The sequence below is a fragment of the Pagrus major genome, chromosome 4 (genome assembly GCF_040436345.1).
Source record: "Pagrus major chromosome 4, Pma_NU_1.0".
Classification (NCBI taxonomy): domain Eukaryota; kingdom Metazoa; phylum Chordata; class Actinopteri; order Spariformes; family Sparidae; genus Pagrus; species Pagrus major.
Genome location: NC_133218.1, coordinates 17265798 through 17284963, shown reverse-complemented (window position 1 = coordinate 17284963; position 19166 = coordinate 17265798). Strand labels below are relative to the sequence as shown.

The 19166-nt window shown below is 38.6% G+C and overlaps 2 protein-coding genes across 2 annotated transcripts; one reads left to right on the top strand and one right to left on the bottom strand.

Moving 5' to 3' along the window:
• Positions 1-53: 53 nt before the first annotated feature.
• On the bottom strand, positions 54-2699 carry LOC140994263 (cell surface A33 antigen-like). Its single transcript, XM_073463830.1, has 6 exons — positions 2660-2699; positions 1552-1724; positions 1152-1368; positions 873-1037; positions 294-410; positions 54-160 (listed from the first exon to the last, which is right to left on the bottom strand). Exons 1-6 carry the CDS (start codon positions 2697-2699, stop codon positions 54-56), a joined length of 819 nt encoding a protein of 272 aa, XP_073319931.1.
• A 5995-nt stretch (positions 2700-8694) lies between these two features.
• Positions 8695-17315, top strand: grpr (gastrin-releasing peptide receptor). The gene is made up of 4 exons (XM_073463829.1): positions 8695-9068; positions 14477-14828; positions 16050-16163; positions 17034-17315. The coding sequence occupies exons 1-4, from the start codon at positions 8695-8697 to the stop codon at positions 17313-17315; spliced, it is 1122 nt and encodes a 373-aa protein (XP_073319930.1).
• The last annotated feature ends 1851 nt before the right edge of the window (positions 17316-19166 follow it).

Sequence of the window (19166 nt, the reverse complement as noted above, 5' to 3'; positions counted from 1 at the left end):
TGAGCTTTAACATCTCCGGGGAGAAGAAGGATGCATATTTTAATGCATTGTCTTCAAGATGTATTCTTCTTGCAGCAGCAACAGATGACGATGATGAGTACGATCAATGCAGCGACGACTCCACCAATGATTCCTGCAGTGGGATCAGCGTTCTTGGAAGCTGCAGGAAGGAAGACAAGTTGGGAGAAGAAGAAGTAAGCGTATTTTAATGCATCGATGTCAAGATGTATTTTTTGAAAATACTAAGTTCCCAGATTGTTAATGAGAAGGTGTTATAAGAAGGTTTTGCTCACGTGGCATGACTGAGAGGGTGACGTTGCAGGTTGCAGAGTGGATCTTGTTACTTGAGGTGCAGATGTAGAATCCTGATGTGTCTCTGGAGATATTGAAAAGAGACATGATGCCTCCCTCTGAAAGACAGCAAGACAAACATATATCATTGCTATCATGATTTTATAGATTTTTATAAATTCCAGTGTTTCAGCTCATAAAAAAAATCAAAGGGTGAATAATTTCATTTATCGTAGTTCCTGGAAATGTCATTATAGATTTTGGTAATACAAAGGTGTAGTGATGCAGAAGAATGAAATAGTTGGGATCCATTGTCCCTTTAGATTTTCACTGTTTCTTGATTGCTGATCATTTGGCAAGTGGTAAATTGATAACAATTTCTTAAATTCCCTAAGCTTATAGGGCTTGCAACCTGGAACACAGCAACATAAAATCATCCCAGTATTCAGGCTTCCCACCCTGAGTGGGATGTCAGAGGAAAATGGCCGCCTTGTTAATATGGTTTGTGCAGAGGTAAGTAAACCTTTCTTCACTGAGAGTCAACTTATATTTTTGTCAAAAACAGTATCACTGATACTTACTGTCAGTTGTTCTTGGAGCTGCAGCACAAGGCCTGTTACTGACGTCTCGACTCTCCCACTTATAAGTGGGTGGTGGCGAGCCTTCCTCAGACAGACATGTCAGGTTGATGTTCTGGCCGTACTCTGCCTTTCCCTGGATCTTACAGATGGGCGTAGATGGAGCAACTAGACAAAAAAAAAAAAGGAAATATGTATAAAGAATTAAATCATACAACTTTTTTAGCAACTTGTTGGAAACTTAAAAGCAGAATATTTCTTTGAAAGCAAATGAAATGTTACCTAGAACCACCAAACGAGCTGTATCGGCTGGTTTGCCTTCGTCATCACCCGGGATCTGGACACGACACTCAAACACCTTGTTGTCTGCTAGTCTGATGGAGGACAGTTTCAGGTTGGCCCTTCCCTTTGCAACATCCACGTCCAGGGATACCCGACCTTCATACTGCGATTTGATGTCAGTTTGTTTATTAGTGGAATAATAAGTGAGGATCAGAGTCTGTAAGAGAACGACAGCGTCAGAGGAACATTAAAAGAGGAAGAAAGCAAAGTTCTCTTGTCTTCTTATTGTTCTTATTCATAATACCATCATACTGAATTATGCTCAGGTTAATAGAGAATCACAGGCACATGCACATACAGTGTATACATATAAAGACAAAACACATTGTAGTAGTCTGACCTCTTTAGCACCAGCTTGTGCACCCTCAGCAGACCATGAGATGATAACTAGTTCGCTTCCCTTTAATGGGGCTTTGGGTGAGAAGCTGCAGGGCAGTGTGATGTTGTCACCTCTGGCATGTTCATATACCTCCTGTGGGATGTTCACCTGGAGGGCACCAACACCTGACAGCACTGTCAGATTTAAAAACAGACAATAATGATCAACATTTAGCTGCATCTACATCTGTTATGGTTAAATTGATGAAGTCATGTTAATCTGACCGGATTACAGCCTGTGTGTAAAATGTGCACATACTGAGAATGATTCAGCAGTTTGACCTGCATCTGTACTAATGCATTTGTACCCCACCCTCCCAACCACAGACACACACAGCACAGAAACACACATCTGTTATGTTTGGAGATGAAACCATTAGTGAATGGACGGAAAAGAAATCAACAAATTTTGTTCATCGATTAGTTATCTATTTGAGCAAAAATGGTGAATAATCACAAGTTCCAGCTTGTCAGATGTGAATATTTTCTGGAGGTGTTTATCTTCTGTGTCAGTAAACTGAATATTTATGGATTTTGTACCTTTTGTCGAACAAAGCAAGACATGTTAAGACTTCATATGGGCTGTGGGAACTGTGATGGGCATTTTACAGGCCTAGACCAAATGCTTCAACCACTGATCAAGAAAATAATAGACATTTGAAATAGATAATTAAAACAATGGTTAGATGTAACCCTAGTTGAGCTTTATTGATAATCACTCACAAGTTTGAAACACAAAGAAAAAAGATAGACTAATTGATAGTTCAAATAATGCATTAGAAAATACATTTAAAAATAAATAAAAAAATAAAAAAAATAAAAAATAAAATTAAAATAATGGTTAGTTGGTCAGTTGTAACCCTAGTTGAGTTTGATTATTGCAAGTTTGAAACGAGTCTCGTATGCCTTTAATACAAATACCATTCAATAGGGTTGTTTCTTTGTAAGAGAAATGGGTCGAGTCAAAAGCATATCAATATTTGATGATGTTGACTTCAAGAGTTTCAGCTGTGGAAGCTCGGTAAGGTGCAAAGGAAAAGAGGCAAATATTTCTTCCAGGAATAACTCACCCAGATACAGAAGAGTCAAGGTAGAAATCCTCCCGTCCATAGTCAAGACTTTTATTATCTTCATCTAACCGTCACTGATTCTCACAATCTCTAAAATGAAACTAAAGAGATCTGGTAATGTTTGCTGAGTGATGCGCCTGATGGGTGTGCCTCAAAATTATGCCTTTTTTCTAGAGAGATGCATTTTTTTGCAAAATTCTCTGCAGTTTTGATGAAAACGGCACTCCTGATAATGTATATGTATAATTTAGTTTTGCTTTAAGTACATTTATTTCCAAAAACCTTTTACATTTACCAAAGTAAAATTTTAACCCGATAACTTTACTTTTACTCAAATATGACTTTACTTTTGACAACAATCTTTAGATTTTGGACAGTAAATTGTAAAAACAAACTAATTTGGGGCATGGGAAATTGTGATGAGCATTTCAAAATTCGATATAGACTAAATGATGAATCAGTTAACCGGCAATGAAATTAACTGTTAGTTATTTTTTTGCATTTGACTGCAAAGTTGAAGAGAGCCGTTGGTACTGCTGATATCGTTGTCATGACTTTCTGCCAAAGGATGTGGTAAAAGCTCATGATTTTACTTCCTGAAACCGTTTAATAGAGAAGCAACCACAGTCTCTCACATGTTGAAACCAGTCATGTGAAACAGGAATTAGAAATGGTGCCTGTGTTAGGAGATCGCAAAGATAAAATCAATCATTTATGACACACAAATGAGCATGGTATATTGCATATGTGTAACTTTCAAATAAGCTTCTTTTGTCACTAAGTTTCTCACTCTGACACTTATGTTTCATCACAGACGGGTGACTGAAGGAAAGATGTAGTACTTTCGTAATCCTGAGTAGTCAAGGCTGGAGGCTGTAAACATTTATACTACCACCCACCTTCTTATTTGTCAGTTTGAAGGTTTCCTGTGAAACCTGCTGCCTCGACTGTCTGGTCATTTCTTTTTACATCCCGCAGCATTTTATGCAAGTCTGTGCACAAGAGCTTCAGTGTGGTAATTTGTCATGGTAGCTAATCACAGGCAGGGGGTTTGTAACAAAAGTGTGTACTTCTGCTGTAAAATTAAGCATCAAGTGTCTGATCATAGTGTGAGTGTCACAACAACATCTTTTGCTTGACATTTGCGTGACATTTTGTGCTTCAAGGGCAACCTTTTCTTTGTGTAAATGATTCATTTCCTTTATAACCCTCTTATAAGGGTTGAAAAGTACAGCCCAGTCGCCAGGATATGTTGGCAGTTAACGTTTCTGCAAACCACAGGTACGTCCAAGTTTATACGTTTCATAGGCTATGTAACATATTGTGATTCGTGCAAAGAGTGCCATATCACATTCATATTACATGTGTATTATCTGACTTTCACATCAAGTGGTGTGGGGGATGGTAGTGGAGTCACAGGTGACAAGGTTGCCAAACAGGTGACTGCAGTTTGAGTCTAGATTTAGGCCTTCGTAAGTGTGAAACTACTGGATAGTTTGAAGGAGAACTTGGGACACTTTCTAGCTTTGTTTGTGGCGACCAAAACTGGACATCTTTCACGTGAAGTCGGGCCAACTCCAGCCTTGTTTGTGGCTACAAAACCAGGTGTTTTTATGGAGACCTCGGGACATTTTCCAGCTGTGGGTTAGGGTTAAGGAGACATTGTGACATTTACAACTGTGTTTGTGGCGAATAAAACCGGCATTTTTCATGTCAAGTCGGGCTATCTTCAGCTGTGCTTGTGGCAACAAAACCGGTGTGCTTTTAAGGAGACCTCCGGACATTTTCAGCCGTGTCTATCATGACTAAAACAGGCATTTTAATCCAAACCATGATGTTTTCCTAGCCATAACCAAGTAGTTTTTGTGCCTAAACCTAACCAGAGCACAGTGTTGTGATGAGAGAAATAGAAAATTAAACCTGAAGAAAAACGTAAAGTCGCAACAAAGTAATTTAACTTGTCTGTGGTTTTGCAGAAACGCACCTAGCGAACACTATACTGGCGATTGGGTTAGAAAAGTAACCGAAAGATGATTATTTGCTTGCATACATTTGTGCTTTTCCCCCACATGTACAGGTGTATATATATATATTCGTATGTATGTGAATGAGACCATACAGGTTCACTTTATCCAAGCCACCCTCACCTCCAGTTTTCTTTCACTATCTCTCATCCCTTCCTTCTCCTCTGCTTAACACTATAACCAATTTAATCTCTTGTGCTCCTGGCAGTCTTATCTTGCCCCCACATAATGACTCCAGACACCTTTCATTCGCTATCTCGTACAATTAAAGCAGGTAGAATTGCCTGGCAGCTCTTGACAAACCACAGAGAAAACCAGGGATTAGAGATGTTCTTTCTCTATGGCATATTACACCCTGCTGGATAACAGGCCACCATTCTTTCTGGGTTTGTATCTGCTGAAGAAACAATTCAATGCATCACCTGCAAGGGGTCTTTAATGGATTGTTACTCCATTGAGCGCATGTTGATGACCTGTAAGCCCTTTTTCATCTCTGGTATCTGTGAAGTGCATTACCCTGAGGCAGTCGTCCATAGAGACGTCACTTTTTACAGGGACCCACCGGGCTATAGCAGCATGTGAAGCTGCCAGGAGATCAGGTAAATTGGACCAGTCAGTCTGTGAACACACCACATCTCAAAGCCCCCACAGGAGCACAACATGACTCACTCTATGCTCCATGCACAGTTTCAAATGACTAGACCTGAACTGAGCTCAGATTCTCAGCATGCAATTTTAAACCATCAAAGAGCATAATCTGCATTAATGATGATAATAAAAATGATGATAACACCTAAAGCTTTTAGGCGATCTAAATGATTGTATTCATTTCCTGAATTTTTCTGAAATGATTGCAATTAAATTCGGTACAGATGTTCATGGTGCCCAGAGGATAAATCCTTTTGACTCTGGTGAGTTCCTGACTTTTCTCCTCGCGCCACCAACAGGTTAACATTTCTGTCTGGTGGATGTTCCCTATGGGTTAAGAGTGCAAGTTGTTTCTCCAAGTGAAGAAGTGTGTCAGGCTCTTGAGTAAGGTAAAATGCAGAGTGTGTTTGAAAGACTGTTTGGTGTGGCCTCAGCAGGGATGCAGGTATTGTACTGGGACGTTTTGGTGAAGAGGGAGCTGAACAGGAGGGCAAAGCTTTTGATTCACCAGTTGGTCTACAATCTGACCCTCACCTATAGTCATGAGCTTTTGGGTAGTGACTGAAAGCGGCTGAAATGAGTTTCCTCCATAGGATGGTTGGGTTCAGCCTTGAAGGGAGCTTGGATTAAGGCTGGATGCAAAGTTTTGGCGGCCTTTTGGGGCATGTCCAACTGGTATTGGACTCCAGGGATGAACACACTGGAGAGATTATATATCTCATCTGGCCTGGGAATACCTCATGATCCAACAGGAGGGGCTGGAAACATTGCAGAAGAGAGGGACTTCTCAACCTCGTTAGCCTGCTGCGACCACAACCTGGTTCCAGGTAAGTGGTAAAAAAAGATGGATGGACAGTGACATATCTCAGCACCTGGGATCTTTGCTCTTAGAGGATAAAGCTTAATGACTTGGACCTTTGACCTGACCTTGAGGATGATTTGTGGTTTTTGTGAAAGCTCTATCTTACTATTGGAAAGAAAGTCATTAAACAAACATTCATGCCACCCTCAGGATGAATTTTAAGAACTTTGGTGATCACTTAACTTGCCCATTAGCACCATCTTCTGGACAAAGTGACAATTGTCCAATATTTGGGTTGTTGAACGTACAGTGTACCTGCAACAAATGAACATCAACTATGCTTTGCGTTTGGTGATATTTAGAGTGCTAAAATGCTAAACTAAGATGTTGTATATGGTAAAGATTATACATTCAGAGTCTGTAATAACAATTCAGTCCTTTTTAATGAAAGATATTTATCCTTGTCAGGGTCATTTCTAATGGTAGCTTACAATAACAGCGATGATACACATATTGGAAAAAAGCAAAACATGATCACTGAAAGGCAATACTGACCTTCAGCTACACCACATATGAAGTATGAAAGGAGCTATATATAGAGACGGTCGTTCCAGTGTGATGGAGATGGATTCTTTTACTCAAACCATCTGTCATCTCTGGCCAAGATGTTTACATTGCTGTCCTCAAAGGAAGGATGTTTTCATTTTTCAGCATGAACCACGTGTAGTTTATGCTTTTCAATGCAGCCAGGGCTGCACAGATTTGTACACTGGGGAGACAAAACAACCTCTCCATAAACGAATGGCACACCACAGGAGGGCCAACTCCTCAAGTCTCCTCAAGACTCCGCTGTCCACTAACATCTGAAGGAGAAAAATCATTCCTTCGAGGACAACAATTTAAACATATTGGCCAGAGAAGACAGATGGTTTGAAAGAGGAGTAAAAGAATCCATCTATGTCAAACTGGAACGACTGTCTTTGAACAGAGGAGGTGGCCTACGACATTACTTTTCACCCACCTACAATGCAGTACTGACTTCCCTCCCCAGACAGCTTAACAACCATTCACACCTGGGCTCACTTAGCCTTAGCAACCCACATGAAGGCCGGTTAAGACAACAACCCACAAGTGGCCCTCACGACTCTGAAACTCAGAGCTCACACAGGTCCTTAACGACTCTGTAAGGACTCTCCCACACAGAGGTTAAAGTTCAGTACAGAGCTGTCTCACAAGCTGCAGCAAATGTTATCATAAAACAATGAAAAGTAGGTGGGATAGAAAGACATATTTACACAAATGGGAACCTGCAAATAGCCTACTGTTTAAAAAACGTACAACTGTGTCATAATAATTTATGGTGTAATCTCTGCTGTAAATCCACTTTGTTGTACTGTAATTCTCTAGCATATTGCATGATTGTAATAAAATAGTGGCATGGTTCCTGCTGTATAAGTGAGAAACTATTTTCAGTCTAAGAATATGTCCCACTCTATTCAAGTGATGTCATAATCAAAGGACTGGGGATTAAATGCAAGGGACCATTGCACTTTTCCTTTAGATGTACAGGCAAAGTTGTCACTCAGAATAAAAGAGAAAACGTCAGAGGTCAGCCAGGAAAGTGATGGTTTTTATAAATGTTCTTGATGAGCCATAGTTAATAAGTAATAAGGTCCTTAGAAGTCCTTATAATATTCTTATTATCATTATTAAGGTGCTAATAATTGTATAATAAACATGTTTATTGTCAGATTATAAGGCAGTTATAAGCATTTAAAAGACACTTGCTAACATTTGTAGACATTTTAAAAAGTCTATAAAAGTCTTATGAGTTTCTTACAAGCAAATAATAAAAACTTAATTAGCCTTAATAAGGCATTGCTCTCACTCAAGATGTGGTGGTTGCAAAAAGTATACTTAATTGATAGGAAGTGCATCATTAACTTCTTATTAATGCGTAATAATGCATGTATGAGTATTAATAACGCAACAAAAAACGTAGTAAAAAAATGTGTTTACAATAATAATAGCCTAATTATAAGCTCTTATAACTGCATAACTGTAATAACGATATAATAACTTAATATCTAACAAACTAAACTCGATTATTGCGCTATTATTACACCACACAGGACATTATTAATGTTATGCTATGTTGAGTAATTGATTTCCCATTAATAAGCATCTTGTAAGTATTTATTAACTAACACTTGTAACCCAAGTTATAAAAAAACAAACATGGCAAACAGAGGAGACTTTCTTTTACTAAGTGTTGGAGCACATTTTGATTAAACACGAGAAATAATGCTTCATGCTTGTCATTTTCTTATTTTCTCTCCTAAATTGAATAGAGTGACACACGTATTGATTGTTCTTTATTGGTGCATGTTGAGCTCACTGGGTGGGTGGGAGCCCCTGCAGCAGACCCACCGACGAGGTCGTGCACAACAACTCTAAAGTTGGACACGAAATTGTCACCAGAATAGTTTTGCCTTCTGTCGGTATTCCTCTGAGTTTGAGGACTATCTCTTCGGCAGTGACTCTGCTTAACACTTGGAGAGATGGAGCATCTGCACCCAAACGCGTCGCGCAGCGTCACTGCTGCTATCCAAAGCTCGGCGCGGACGATGTGGTTCACCGGCGTGGCCATCGCTTCTGTTTACGGTGTGATCAGCGTGCTGGGGCTGATCGGCAACATCACTCTCATCAAGACGTTTTGCTCTGCCAAGTCCATCCGCAACGTGCCGAATCTGTTCATGTCCAGTCTGGCGCTGGGGGATGTTTTACTGCTGGTGACCTGCGCCCCGGTGGACGCGAGCCGCTACCTGTCAGAGGAGTGGCTGTTCGGCAGAGTGGGCTGTAAAGTCATCCCGTTCATCCAGCTCACATCGGTCGGGGTGTCTGTGTTCACTCTCACAGCCCTCTCTGCTGACAGGTAGGTATGCTTTTTTGTTATTATCATCATCTATTATTTTATTGACCCTATAATCAGTAACTTTAATATGGCCCGTGGCAGCCAGGTGACCCACATGTCATCTTCTCTTTGTCTCTAAAAAATAAATACACGCCATATGTGCCAAACTGATCTGTTATCATTCTAATGGAAAGCAAATATTAACTGTGTATTGATCAGGAGACTATCAGGAAGCTGTCAGCCACTGATCGATTGCTGCAGAATCAGTCGTCAATGAATTGCTGTCAACTAGTGATTGAAAATGTTGTGAGGTGACTCCTACCAGCTCGGGTAAAGATCAATGTCACAGTCTGGAGGAAATGCTTAATATCAGCATGAATGAGGTGTTCGTGGATGTTTTTTGCGCCTAAAAATATGTTTCAGGTTACTTTGATGGAAAACATGACAAGAGTCTGTTCGAGAGAAAACACTGGATCACCTGCTGCTGGGGAAATAATTTTAGTCAACTGTGGGAGAGTGAATGTCAAGCATGCACGTGTTCCCTCTCATTATCTCTCTAATTAACCTGCTGTTATAAATAATAACTAATAATGATGTTTAAATCCAAGACTCATTCTTGGAGTCTCATACTGGATTGATGATTGAGCGTGATGTGCCTTTGTTGTAGATTAACACTGATCATACTTGTCATACTGAGGCTGCCTCTTTCTTTTCACCTCAGGAGAATATTATAGTTAAATGTCACTGTCAGACTATCTTGGTAGAGCAGCAATTGTTTTTGTCAGTAAGGTAAATCAATCTGGATTGAATGAGTGGATTACACTGTGCAGACGGTATTTTCTGGCCTCCTTCCCTACACCATTTTGATATTTGGTAACCAAACGAGATGACTAATCTGCCACAATATTATTATGCTCATTTATTTAGTTTAGCTTATCTATTTATATGTACAAAGTATTGTCCTTTATCATATAATTCATTTATGTGCATATTAAAGGGGCACTTTGTAGTTTTGGAGAAGAAATTCAAACTCAGAATTTTAATATTAACAATATTAATGAGGTAATAACACAAACTCAGAAATATTTATTTTTTCCATAACTAGATAAACAAGCTGTTCTCAGAGGAAAATAAGGTCCCCAGAACACTGTTTGAAGATAGAAAGGTGGCAGTGTCCGCCTCACATATAAACAAAGTAAAAACATGAAATCGTGTTGTTCTTTGAGGTCAGTTTGTTTATTCAGTTTATGAAAATATATGAAAACAAAGAGAGTTTGTTTATTTAGTTTGTTTAGGCAGGAAAAATCAATCAATGAAGATCTTTCTCTTAAAAGTTTCTTCAACAAAACTACATATGCCGTTTTTCCACCTGCAAACCAACCTCCAAACTGCAATGATTTGCTTTTCCATCACAAGTTTCACTGCGCAGAGTTGAGCCTATTGAGCTGAGCTGAGTCAGCGAGCCAAGCTACGCCTGCACCGCCTCCAAGCGGGTTGCGGTAATGACTCACGGTGGCGGCCAACCCGTAACAAGCAACCCGTTTCCCCTTCAAATCGATGCTCAACTCATATGCAGGAAGTACTTTGACTGATTTATTCATATCTCGTCCTGTTTGTACTTTCAAACATCTACTATATTTTACTGTTTCATCTTGTTCGTTTTCAGCTGTTTTGGGAGTCTTGTTCAGTTACTGCTGGTGAAAACACAACATTTCCTCTAATGCTGCTACATAATGAAAGCTTTTAAATGATTAATTAACAGGGGCTTTTATTGTGAAGAAGCCATAGGAAAGAAAACATGTTTGTAACTGATTTAGTGGAGCCACGTTGTTAGAGGTTATTCCTTGATAGCACTGCGGGGATCGAGACAAGTGCGTCATTAAGACACACCTTTAAGCATGTAACCCTTTTGTGGTGGAAATGAAAAACCCTGCCACGCCGAGTCAAACCGAGCAGAGCCAGGCTGGCTGAAAAATGACAAAAGCTAGACTGTGGATTGAGGGATAAGGATGAGGGTCGGATTTTCTACGACAGCCCAAAGGATTGACTTTGTGCCTCGTCTCAGTGCCCCTCTCCGCTCAGTTTACAGAGAGCAAGAGTAGTCAACGTGGAGTCTGCAAACATAATCATACGACCGGTTTCAAGCACAACACAGAAGTTCCTCAGAGCCCCTTTAATGTGTCTTTACTTATTCAGATTTAGATGGAAAACTTGGATGCTTTCTCCTGACCTTTGATAAAGTGAAACCACTGAAATACTTTTTCCTGCTCATTGATGCTGACATTGTGCATTTTTAAAGAAAACAGACATTAATAAGTGAATATATATATTCATTGAAATAAACTTTTAGATCAGAGATTTTTTTAAATGTAACATAATTACATTAAAATACATACATTACATTAAAATATTTGTGAAACATTATTTAATGTAGACAGTTGATGTCTGGATCCCACACTGGCAAGGAGGCCCTCGGCATATGCTGAGAATGCCTGTGCCTTTGGAGTACAACCTTCAAACTTGTCACAGAGCTTAAATCGATAATATGATTTGTCTGCAAAAGTATTATTAATGTGCACATGTGCCCCTGTAGCCCTCAGCAGTGGCACAGTGCATGTGTGGGAAGCAGAGCGTTTTGTTGGTGGCTGACCTAAAGTAAGAAGTCAAACAAAGGATTTGTTACACATTTCTTTACTTTCCTCACTGAATGAAATAAATAAAACACGTATAATCGCCACCAGTCTTCATTTTCTTTACACAAAATTTTGTGTTCACGTATGGACTTGTTGCTTATAGTAAGAAGCTGATTGAGAAAACATGTGTTATTGATCCTTTGATGAACACACACACACGGTCATTCTGCAGATACAGTGCCGTGATACACATTTTCAATTAGAGAAATATTGTTGTTGCAAAAGATGGCAGTTCAGTCTCCAGGCAGAAGTGCTAAACTCAGCGTGTGATGAGTAATCAGCTATGTGTTTCATAAGGTTGTAATGGGCAAAGGATCCTTGAATCAAGTGATGTTTTCAAAATGGGTTTTTCAAATGATTTTTCTAAAACTACTTAAACTACTGCCTTAGACACAAACAAGTGGAATGTGTGGAGGACTAATTCAATTAAAACAAGATTAAATTAGACTGTGGAGGTGAAGTAAGGAAACATAAATGTACTTAACTGCCTTTGTGTATAACTGTGTATCGCTTATTATCTCACCAGGTTTAAATCCATTTGAAGATTATATGAATCATTACTCCCTCCTAATATTCATAACACTGCCGGGTTGATGTTATCTCCACGATGAGGCTCATTGCTCCTCATTTTCTATATTACTTCTTCAAATTCAACAGGGCTAATGTTTTTACCTCTAATGATTAACAGATCAGGGACATCAAGAATCACGAACAACTTTTGGTTTGACGGATTGGGAAACATATACTCGGCTGACATTTATTCCTGTTGGCTTTGTCATTTTGGCTGTAATTGATTCAGGGTGACTCCTCCAATGAACCCTTTTACAACACACATACATGTGGCTTATTTGTGGCTTATTTGTTTATACTGCCTCTTTTGTTATTACTGAGACAGAGACAACGAAGAAGCCATTTTAGGCATTATATATATTATACATTATAGTGCCATTTGTTTCTAAGTGAAAAACCCATGAACCTTGGGAATATACTGTAATAACTTACAAAAGGGAGAAACCTGCGAGTAAATGATTGACTGACATTTATACCCTCTTTACTACCCAGTGTTGAAATGTAACTGAGAACATTCACTCAATTACTGTACTCAATTACAATTTTGAGGTACCTGTACGTTACTTGAGTGTGCTTTCATGCTTCCACTTCACTAAATTTTGGAGGCAAATATCGTACTTTTACTCCACTACATTTATTTGATAGCTTTAGTCACAAGTTACTTTGCAGATTTGCTGCATTAGAACCAAAGTAGCACATTTTAAATTAATTAATTTTTCAGCAGGCAATCAGATTTAACAAAAACACAATAACACAGTCTGATAATCAGATAAATGGTGAATGGCTTGTACTTTTCATACTTAAGTACATTTAATATCAGATACTATAAGACTTTTACTCAAGCACTATTAGTATGTTTGACTTTTGCCTTTACCAAAGTAATATTTTAACATAGTTTTTTTTTTTACTCAAGTAGGCCTATGACTTTCTGGGTGCTTTTTTACAATGCTGTTACGACCAAATAGAGTCTTCACTGAAACAATGTCGGACTTCCGAACTTGACAATGAAATATCAAAAAAATCTCACCATAAACATTTGTCCATGTTAAAGAAGCTATAATCAATATTTTATATCAACAATAGATCACATGACTACTTGTATGTAAAATGGTGGTTTGCAGTGATGAACTCAAGGAGAATAACCTTCAACTCTGCAGTTTCCTGCAGCTCTACAAAGCTTTATTTTTAAATTATATATTATATTTTCAGCTTACTGTTTTGGTTTTGCTGCCATTACAAATATAAAACTATAATACAGGTTCGCTTCACTCTCATTGCTCTCATCAGCATCGATTGTGGTTGCAGGAGGTGGGTGTTTTTAGCAATAAAGCTCTTAAAAAACTGTATAATGCACAGTGGCAAGCAGCTAGAAGAAAAGTGTAACAATAAAGAGCAAAATATTTCCCCCAGGAACAGGAGCTAACAGGACTAAAATAACATTTGAATGAATATTAAAGGACACCACGTGTTGAGTGTTTGTCTAGAAAGGGGTGTGAGAGTCATTGTGGTTTCTCACATCGAGACACACTTTCTAATAATTTGTTTAAAAATGAATTACCCCGATATATCCACCAGCCTTTGTGTATAACTTTGTGTATCGCTTATCGTCTCACTAGGTTTAAATCCATTGAAGATTATATGAATCATTACTCCCTCCTAATATTCATAACACTGCTGGGTTGATGTTATCTCCAAGATGAGGCTCATTGCTCCTCATTTTCTATATTACTTCTTCAAATTAAACAGGGCTAATGTTTTTACCTCTAATGATTAACAGATCAGGGACAACAAGAATCATGAACAACTTTTGGTTTGACGGATTGGGAAACATATACTCGGCTGACATTTATTCCTGCTGGCTTTGTCATTTTGGCTGTAATTGATTCAGGGTGACTCCTCCAATGAACCCTTTTATAACACACATACAACTGCAGACACTGTAAAAAATGACTTAACAAAGAGAACAAAGTGGAACAATAAAGAGCAAAATATTTCCCCCAGGAACAGGAGCTAACAGGACTAAAATAACATTTGAATGAATATTAAAGGACACCAAGTGTTGAGTGTTTGTCTAGAAAGGGGTGTGAGAGTCATTGTGGTTTCTCACATCGAGACACACTTTCTAATAATTTCTTAAAAAATTAATCACCCCGATATATCCACCAGGTACAGGGCCATCGTGAAGCCCCTGGACATCCAAACATCAAGCACCACTACCAGCATTATCCTGCGGGCGGCGCTCATCTGGGTCCTCTCCCTGCTCCTCGCTGTCCCCGAGGCCATCTACTCAGACCTCCACACTTTCAATGTCACCTCCACTAATGAGAGCTTCATCACCTGCGCCCCTTATCCCCATGCTGGGGAACTGCACCCCAAGATCCACTCCATGGCCTCCTTCCTCATTTTCTACGTCATTCCGTTGCTGGTCATATCCGTGTACTACACCTTCATCGCCCGGAGCCTGATGAGGAGTGCCTCAGACCTGCCTGTGGAGGGGAACGTGCAAGCAAGGCAACAGGCCAGTGTTAAAACTGTCATTACCAGGGCTGTAGCATGATTTGGGATCACTGAATTTTTCATGTTTTAATTATTCAGGTAACTGTTTAATTGTATTTTTCTGATATTTCATGTTACAATCCGAGCCAGTATGGTCAAATTTCTGGTTCTAAACCTTCAAAACATTTAAAATACTGACTAAATTTTAAAATTGCCAATTAGATGCCCACCATCTGTTTGTCGTTTTATACAACTTAGTCTAGATTCCAGATTGCATCACCTCAGTGACCTAAAGGTTAACTATAGCCCTGGTAATTAAGTGTTGTACTTTGTGTATGGTGCATGCAAGTAACTAAGTGTTTTCACTAAAGTACTGCACTTCAGAAGAGAAAGATCTTGATTTTTTTTTAAAGTCTAAACAAACTAAATAAACCAACTCAATTTGTTTTCATGACTGAATAAACAGAATAAACAAACAGATCTTAAAGGTTTCATACTGTTTTACTTTGTTTGTATTTCTAGCTTCAAACAGTGTTCTGGGGACCTTATTTTCCTCTAAGAACAGCTTGTTTACTCAGTTATGCAAAAAAATAATATTTCTGAGTTCGTATTATTACCTCATTTACAATGTAAATATTACAATTCTGAGTTGTAGTTTCTTCTCTCTTTTTTCTCTTCTCTCTAATTAATCCGTAATAATAATCCAATAATCCAATATATGATGAGTGAAAGGGGTAATTCTGCTTCATGATGAATACTTGTCAACACATCCATACCAAAACATCTGAATAGGTTGATTAACAGCATCTTCCGCTCCCAAATATGTATTTATGTATATATATGCATATATGACCGTTCCCAAAATAACATGATGCTGCAGCGTAACAATGACAAGCATATTAGACTTTGTCATATGCTTGCAGTTTTCCTAGGTTTCAGCAACAAAACAACTTTAGGAAAACACTGTGTAACTTTTGTAACATCAGTGACAAACGTACCTAAGTAACCTGCATTACATTATGTCCTTGACGTAACTTGTTGATAAATTAGAAGAACTCACTGTTGACCTCAGGTCTGTGCTTTATTAATCCATCCTCTATGCCCGGCCACCTTCGTTTTATGGATTTGTCACTCTTTATACTACTTCTCCTCACTTTCTTCTTTTGTGTCAAAATGATTGCTACAGCTGCTTGAGTTAATAAGCTGCTTTCACACGTCACACTTTCTCTCTTTGGTTCAACAGGTTGAATCGAGAAAGCGCCTGGCCAAGACGGTGCTGGTGTTTGTTGGGCTCTTTGCAGTGTGCTGGCTTCCCAGTCACGTTATCTACCTATATCGCTCCTATCACTACTCCCAGGTAGACAAAAAGCACTTCTCTTTGTTTCTAGTAGAGTCAGTGTTGATCTGTTTCTATCTGTTTGAATATACTGCTGTGTAACTCAGAGATATCTGTCTTTGAGGAATCTACATCCACAGTAAAATGGAAGATGATAGATAGATAGATAGATAGATAGATAGATAGATAGATAGATAGATAGATAGATAGATAGATAGATAGATAGATAGATAGATAGATAGATAGATAGATAGATAGATAGATAGATAAGGGCAAATATAGAAACAATAAAATACCATATACAATAAAATGTTTAAGTAGCTATAAATAAAATAAGATGTTGAAAGTGAAATAGAATAAAATAAAATAAAAAATACTGAGGTATAAAAAGTAAGAGGCTTCATTTACTGTTTTTAATTGTTTTGTCTAGACATTTGGATTCCTCACATTTATACCTTTAGGTACCTAAACAATATAACATAACAATCTAACATTTGTAACATCATATTTTAATTATGTGCTTAAATTATTGATTAATTTATTGGCTGTGTCCCAATTTTTTGGGGAGTCAGGGTTGTTAAATTTCGCTGAGCCACATTGCTTGATTTTTCTTTAAAAAATGGAGGTTGTCGAAATTACTGTAAGTTGTCTGAATAAATTCAAGCTGGTCGGGAGTGTGTGTCAAAAAATGAGAGGGCTATTGATGAAAAACAAGAAAGCTCAATGGGACACATTTCAACTCAGATGAAAAGAAAGTGTCTAATGAATAATACTCAGAGCACATTCATATCTGAAGGATGTCTTTGTATTGGTTTACACCCCCAGTATTCACACACCTCTATCTCTTTTCATCTTATGAGCTCTTTTCTTAATCCTCTCCCCCCTCACCAGGTGGACACTTCCCTGGTTCACTTTGTCTGCAGCGTCATTGCTCGTATCCTGGCATTCACCAACTCCTGCCTCAACCCGTTTGCCCTTTACCTGCTGAGCAAGACCTTCCAGAAGCAATTCAATCAACAACTTTGTTGTTGCTGTCGTGTGATCCTGAGACGCTCCTCGCAGAGCCCAACACATTATAACACACGAGTGACCTCTGTCCGCAGCACGCATCACTCTGTGGCGAGTCTGAGCATGATCAACGGCGTACGGCTCTATCAGGAGGATTGTGTTTAAATGAAGTGACCGATGTTTTCACAGCCTATCACAGATATATCGCCATTGATGTACAGTACTGTGTTGTCTGATTTCGGCCTATATGAAATCTTTTTGGTTTTACTGAACATAATACAGAAAAAGATGCAAATGAAAGGATAGCATTTTTCTTCTGAGTATAATCATCTCTGTGAAGTTAGATTTAGTACGAAGACAGCATCACCTCAAGGAGTTATAGAGTGCCTTTAACAAGGTTTGATAACTTTATTGATGATAAATAAGATGACATGCTTTTGTTATGATGTTTCCAAAAGATAAAAGTTCATTCAGTGTGCTTTAATACTGTTTGTGGTATCTATTTATATTTGTATGAATATGGTGTGTAAGAATCTGTCTACGACCTGTTGCTGCATAATATTTCTAAGTGTTAGATGCTGTGATAACTGTGAAATTTTAAGTGTACCTCTAGATATGTATTTTAAATGTTAGTTGTCCTCTGGTTACAGAATGTTTATTGAGATGTTTTTGTATACAGTGTGAGAAACAAATCACATTTGTAATTTGTGGGTTTATATTTTCTGGTTGTTTTAACTCAATTTTCATGCAGTTCTCAAGGAAATTAAACAGACACTGAGTCCGTGTTACGCTGAAACACATTGCATCATGCATTTTTCTTTTCAATAGAAGAAACGAAAAAAATCAATAAAAATGTATGTTAAATTTGTGTGCACAACATCAATTTCTGCATTACATTTCATAGTGGAAGTGGAGCCTCATGCGCATCTTTGGTTATGTTTAGACTCTCAGTCCTGTTGACTGTGTATACACCACATAGTTTCGGCATCACTGTGTTCACTGGACGTGATTATTCTGCACAGTCACATGCTACGTTTACATCACACCACAATGTCCTAATTTGGTGCTTCACAGACAGAGAGGATCATGCCAGGTTGTGATGAGTGGGAGTATAATTCAGTCTGGATACTGTTTGTTTAATTGTGGTGTAAGCGCCGTGCCAAATTTCTGTCCTGCGCGGTCTCAACTGTCTACTTAACATGTCATCTTTATGGTCAGGCTCATTCTTTGGAAAGTCTGGAATGTAAATAAGGATTAGTTACTATCTTTTGAATTTAAGGAATTAAACACACACAAATCAAGACTGATAAAAGGACAAGAACACGTGTTTGAAGTCCCTAAACAAAGTCTGACAAGAATCCTGCAGAAACATGGAAAGGACGCTTCACAGTCCTTACAAAGACCTGCAGACCTCACAGATTCATGACGGATATCTGTAGGTATTTTAATTTAGCAGGAATTAAGCATAAATGCTACAGGATGATGAATCTTGCACAATTCCTCTTATGTCCTTTGAGATTCCTCGGCTTCCTTCAGGAATTCAGAAGGATGTCTCTTATGCTTGAACCTGCAGGATGACAACGGTTATCAATCAAGTTCATTAAGTGTTGTTTCAGACATACAGAAACTTCTGCTAAACAGACAGGAATTTTGCTAAGACGACAGAAAGCTTACAGCAGCTTTAAGTTGGAGCCTCTTATCGGAATGATTTCAATTGGACTGCATATATATTGTTCTTGTAACCACAGAAGGCCACAATCAAACAGTGCATCTGTGTTATTTACAGTCTGTTTCACAACGTGCATGCACGTGTGACCCCTTTTCTCTCTCTCAGTTTTCAGGAACTTGTTAAAGCAAAAGCCAGTCCAGAAAGGTGGGATTCGCTTTACTGAACATGAAGTTCAGTGAGATGTGAAGTTGGTTTTCCATTAGATGTGTCAGTCTCATCGAACGAAAGAAATTAAAGCAGAAACACCTCCGGCCACACTGAGCCCCCCTCAGACAGTCACAGTCACA

Bases quoted from the DNA above. Each gene is read 5' to 3' on its own strand.
- LOC140994263 (XM_073463830.1), bottom strand. From the start codon at position 2,699: ATGGACGGGAGGATTTCTACCTTGACTCTTCTGTATCTGG. The intron at 1,725-2,659 runs GTGAGTTATTCC...TAAATCTGACAG, and splicing joins CTTGACTCTTCTGTATCTGG to TGCTGTCAGGTGTTGGTGCC. The intron at 1,038-1,151 runs GTAACATTTCAT...TTTTTTGTCTAG, and splicing joins AGCTCGTTTGGTGGTTCTAG to TTGCTCCATCTACGCCCATC.
- grpr (XM_073463829.1), top strand. From the start codon at position 8,695: ATGGAGCATCTGCACCCAAACGCGTCGCGCAGCGTCACTGCTGCTATC. The intron at 14,829-16,049 runs GCCAGTGTTAAA...TTGGTTCAACAG, and splicing joins ACGTGCAAGCAAGGCAACAG to GTTGAATCGAGAAAGCGCCT. The intron at 16,164-17,033 runs GTAGACAAAAAG...CCCCCTCACCAG, and splicing joins GCTCCTATCACTACTCCCAG to GTGGACACTTCCCTGGTTCA.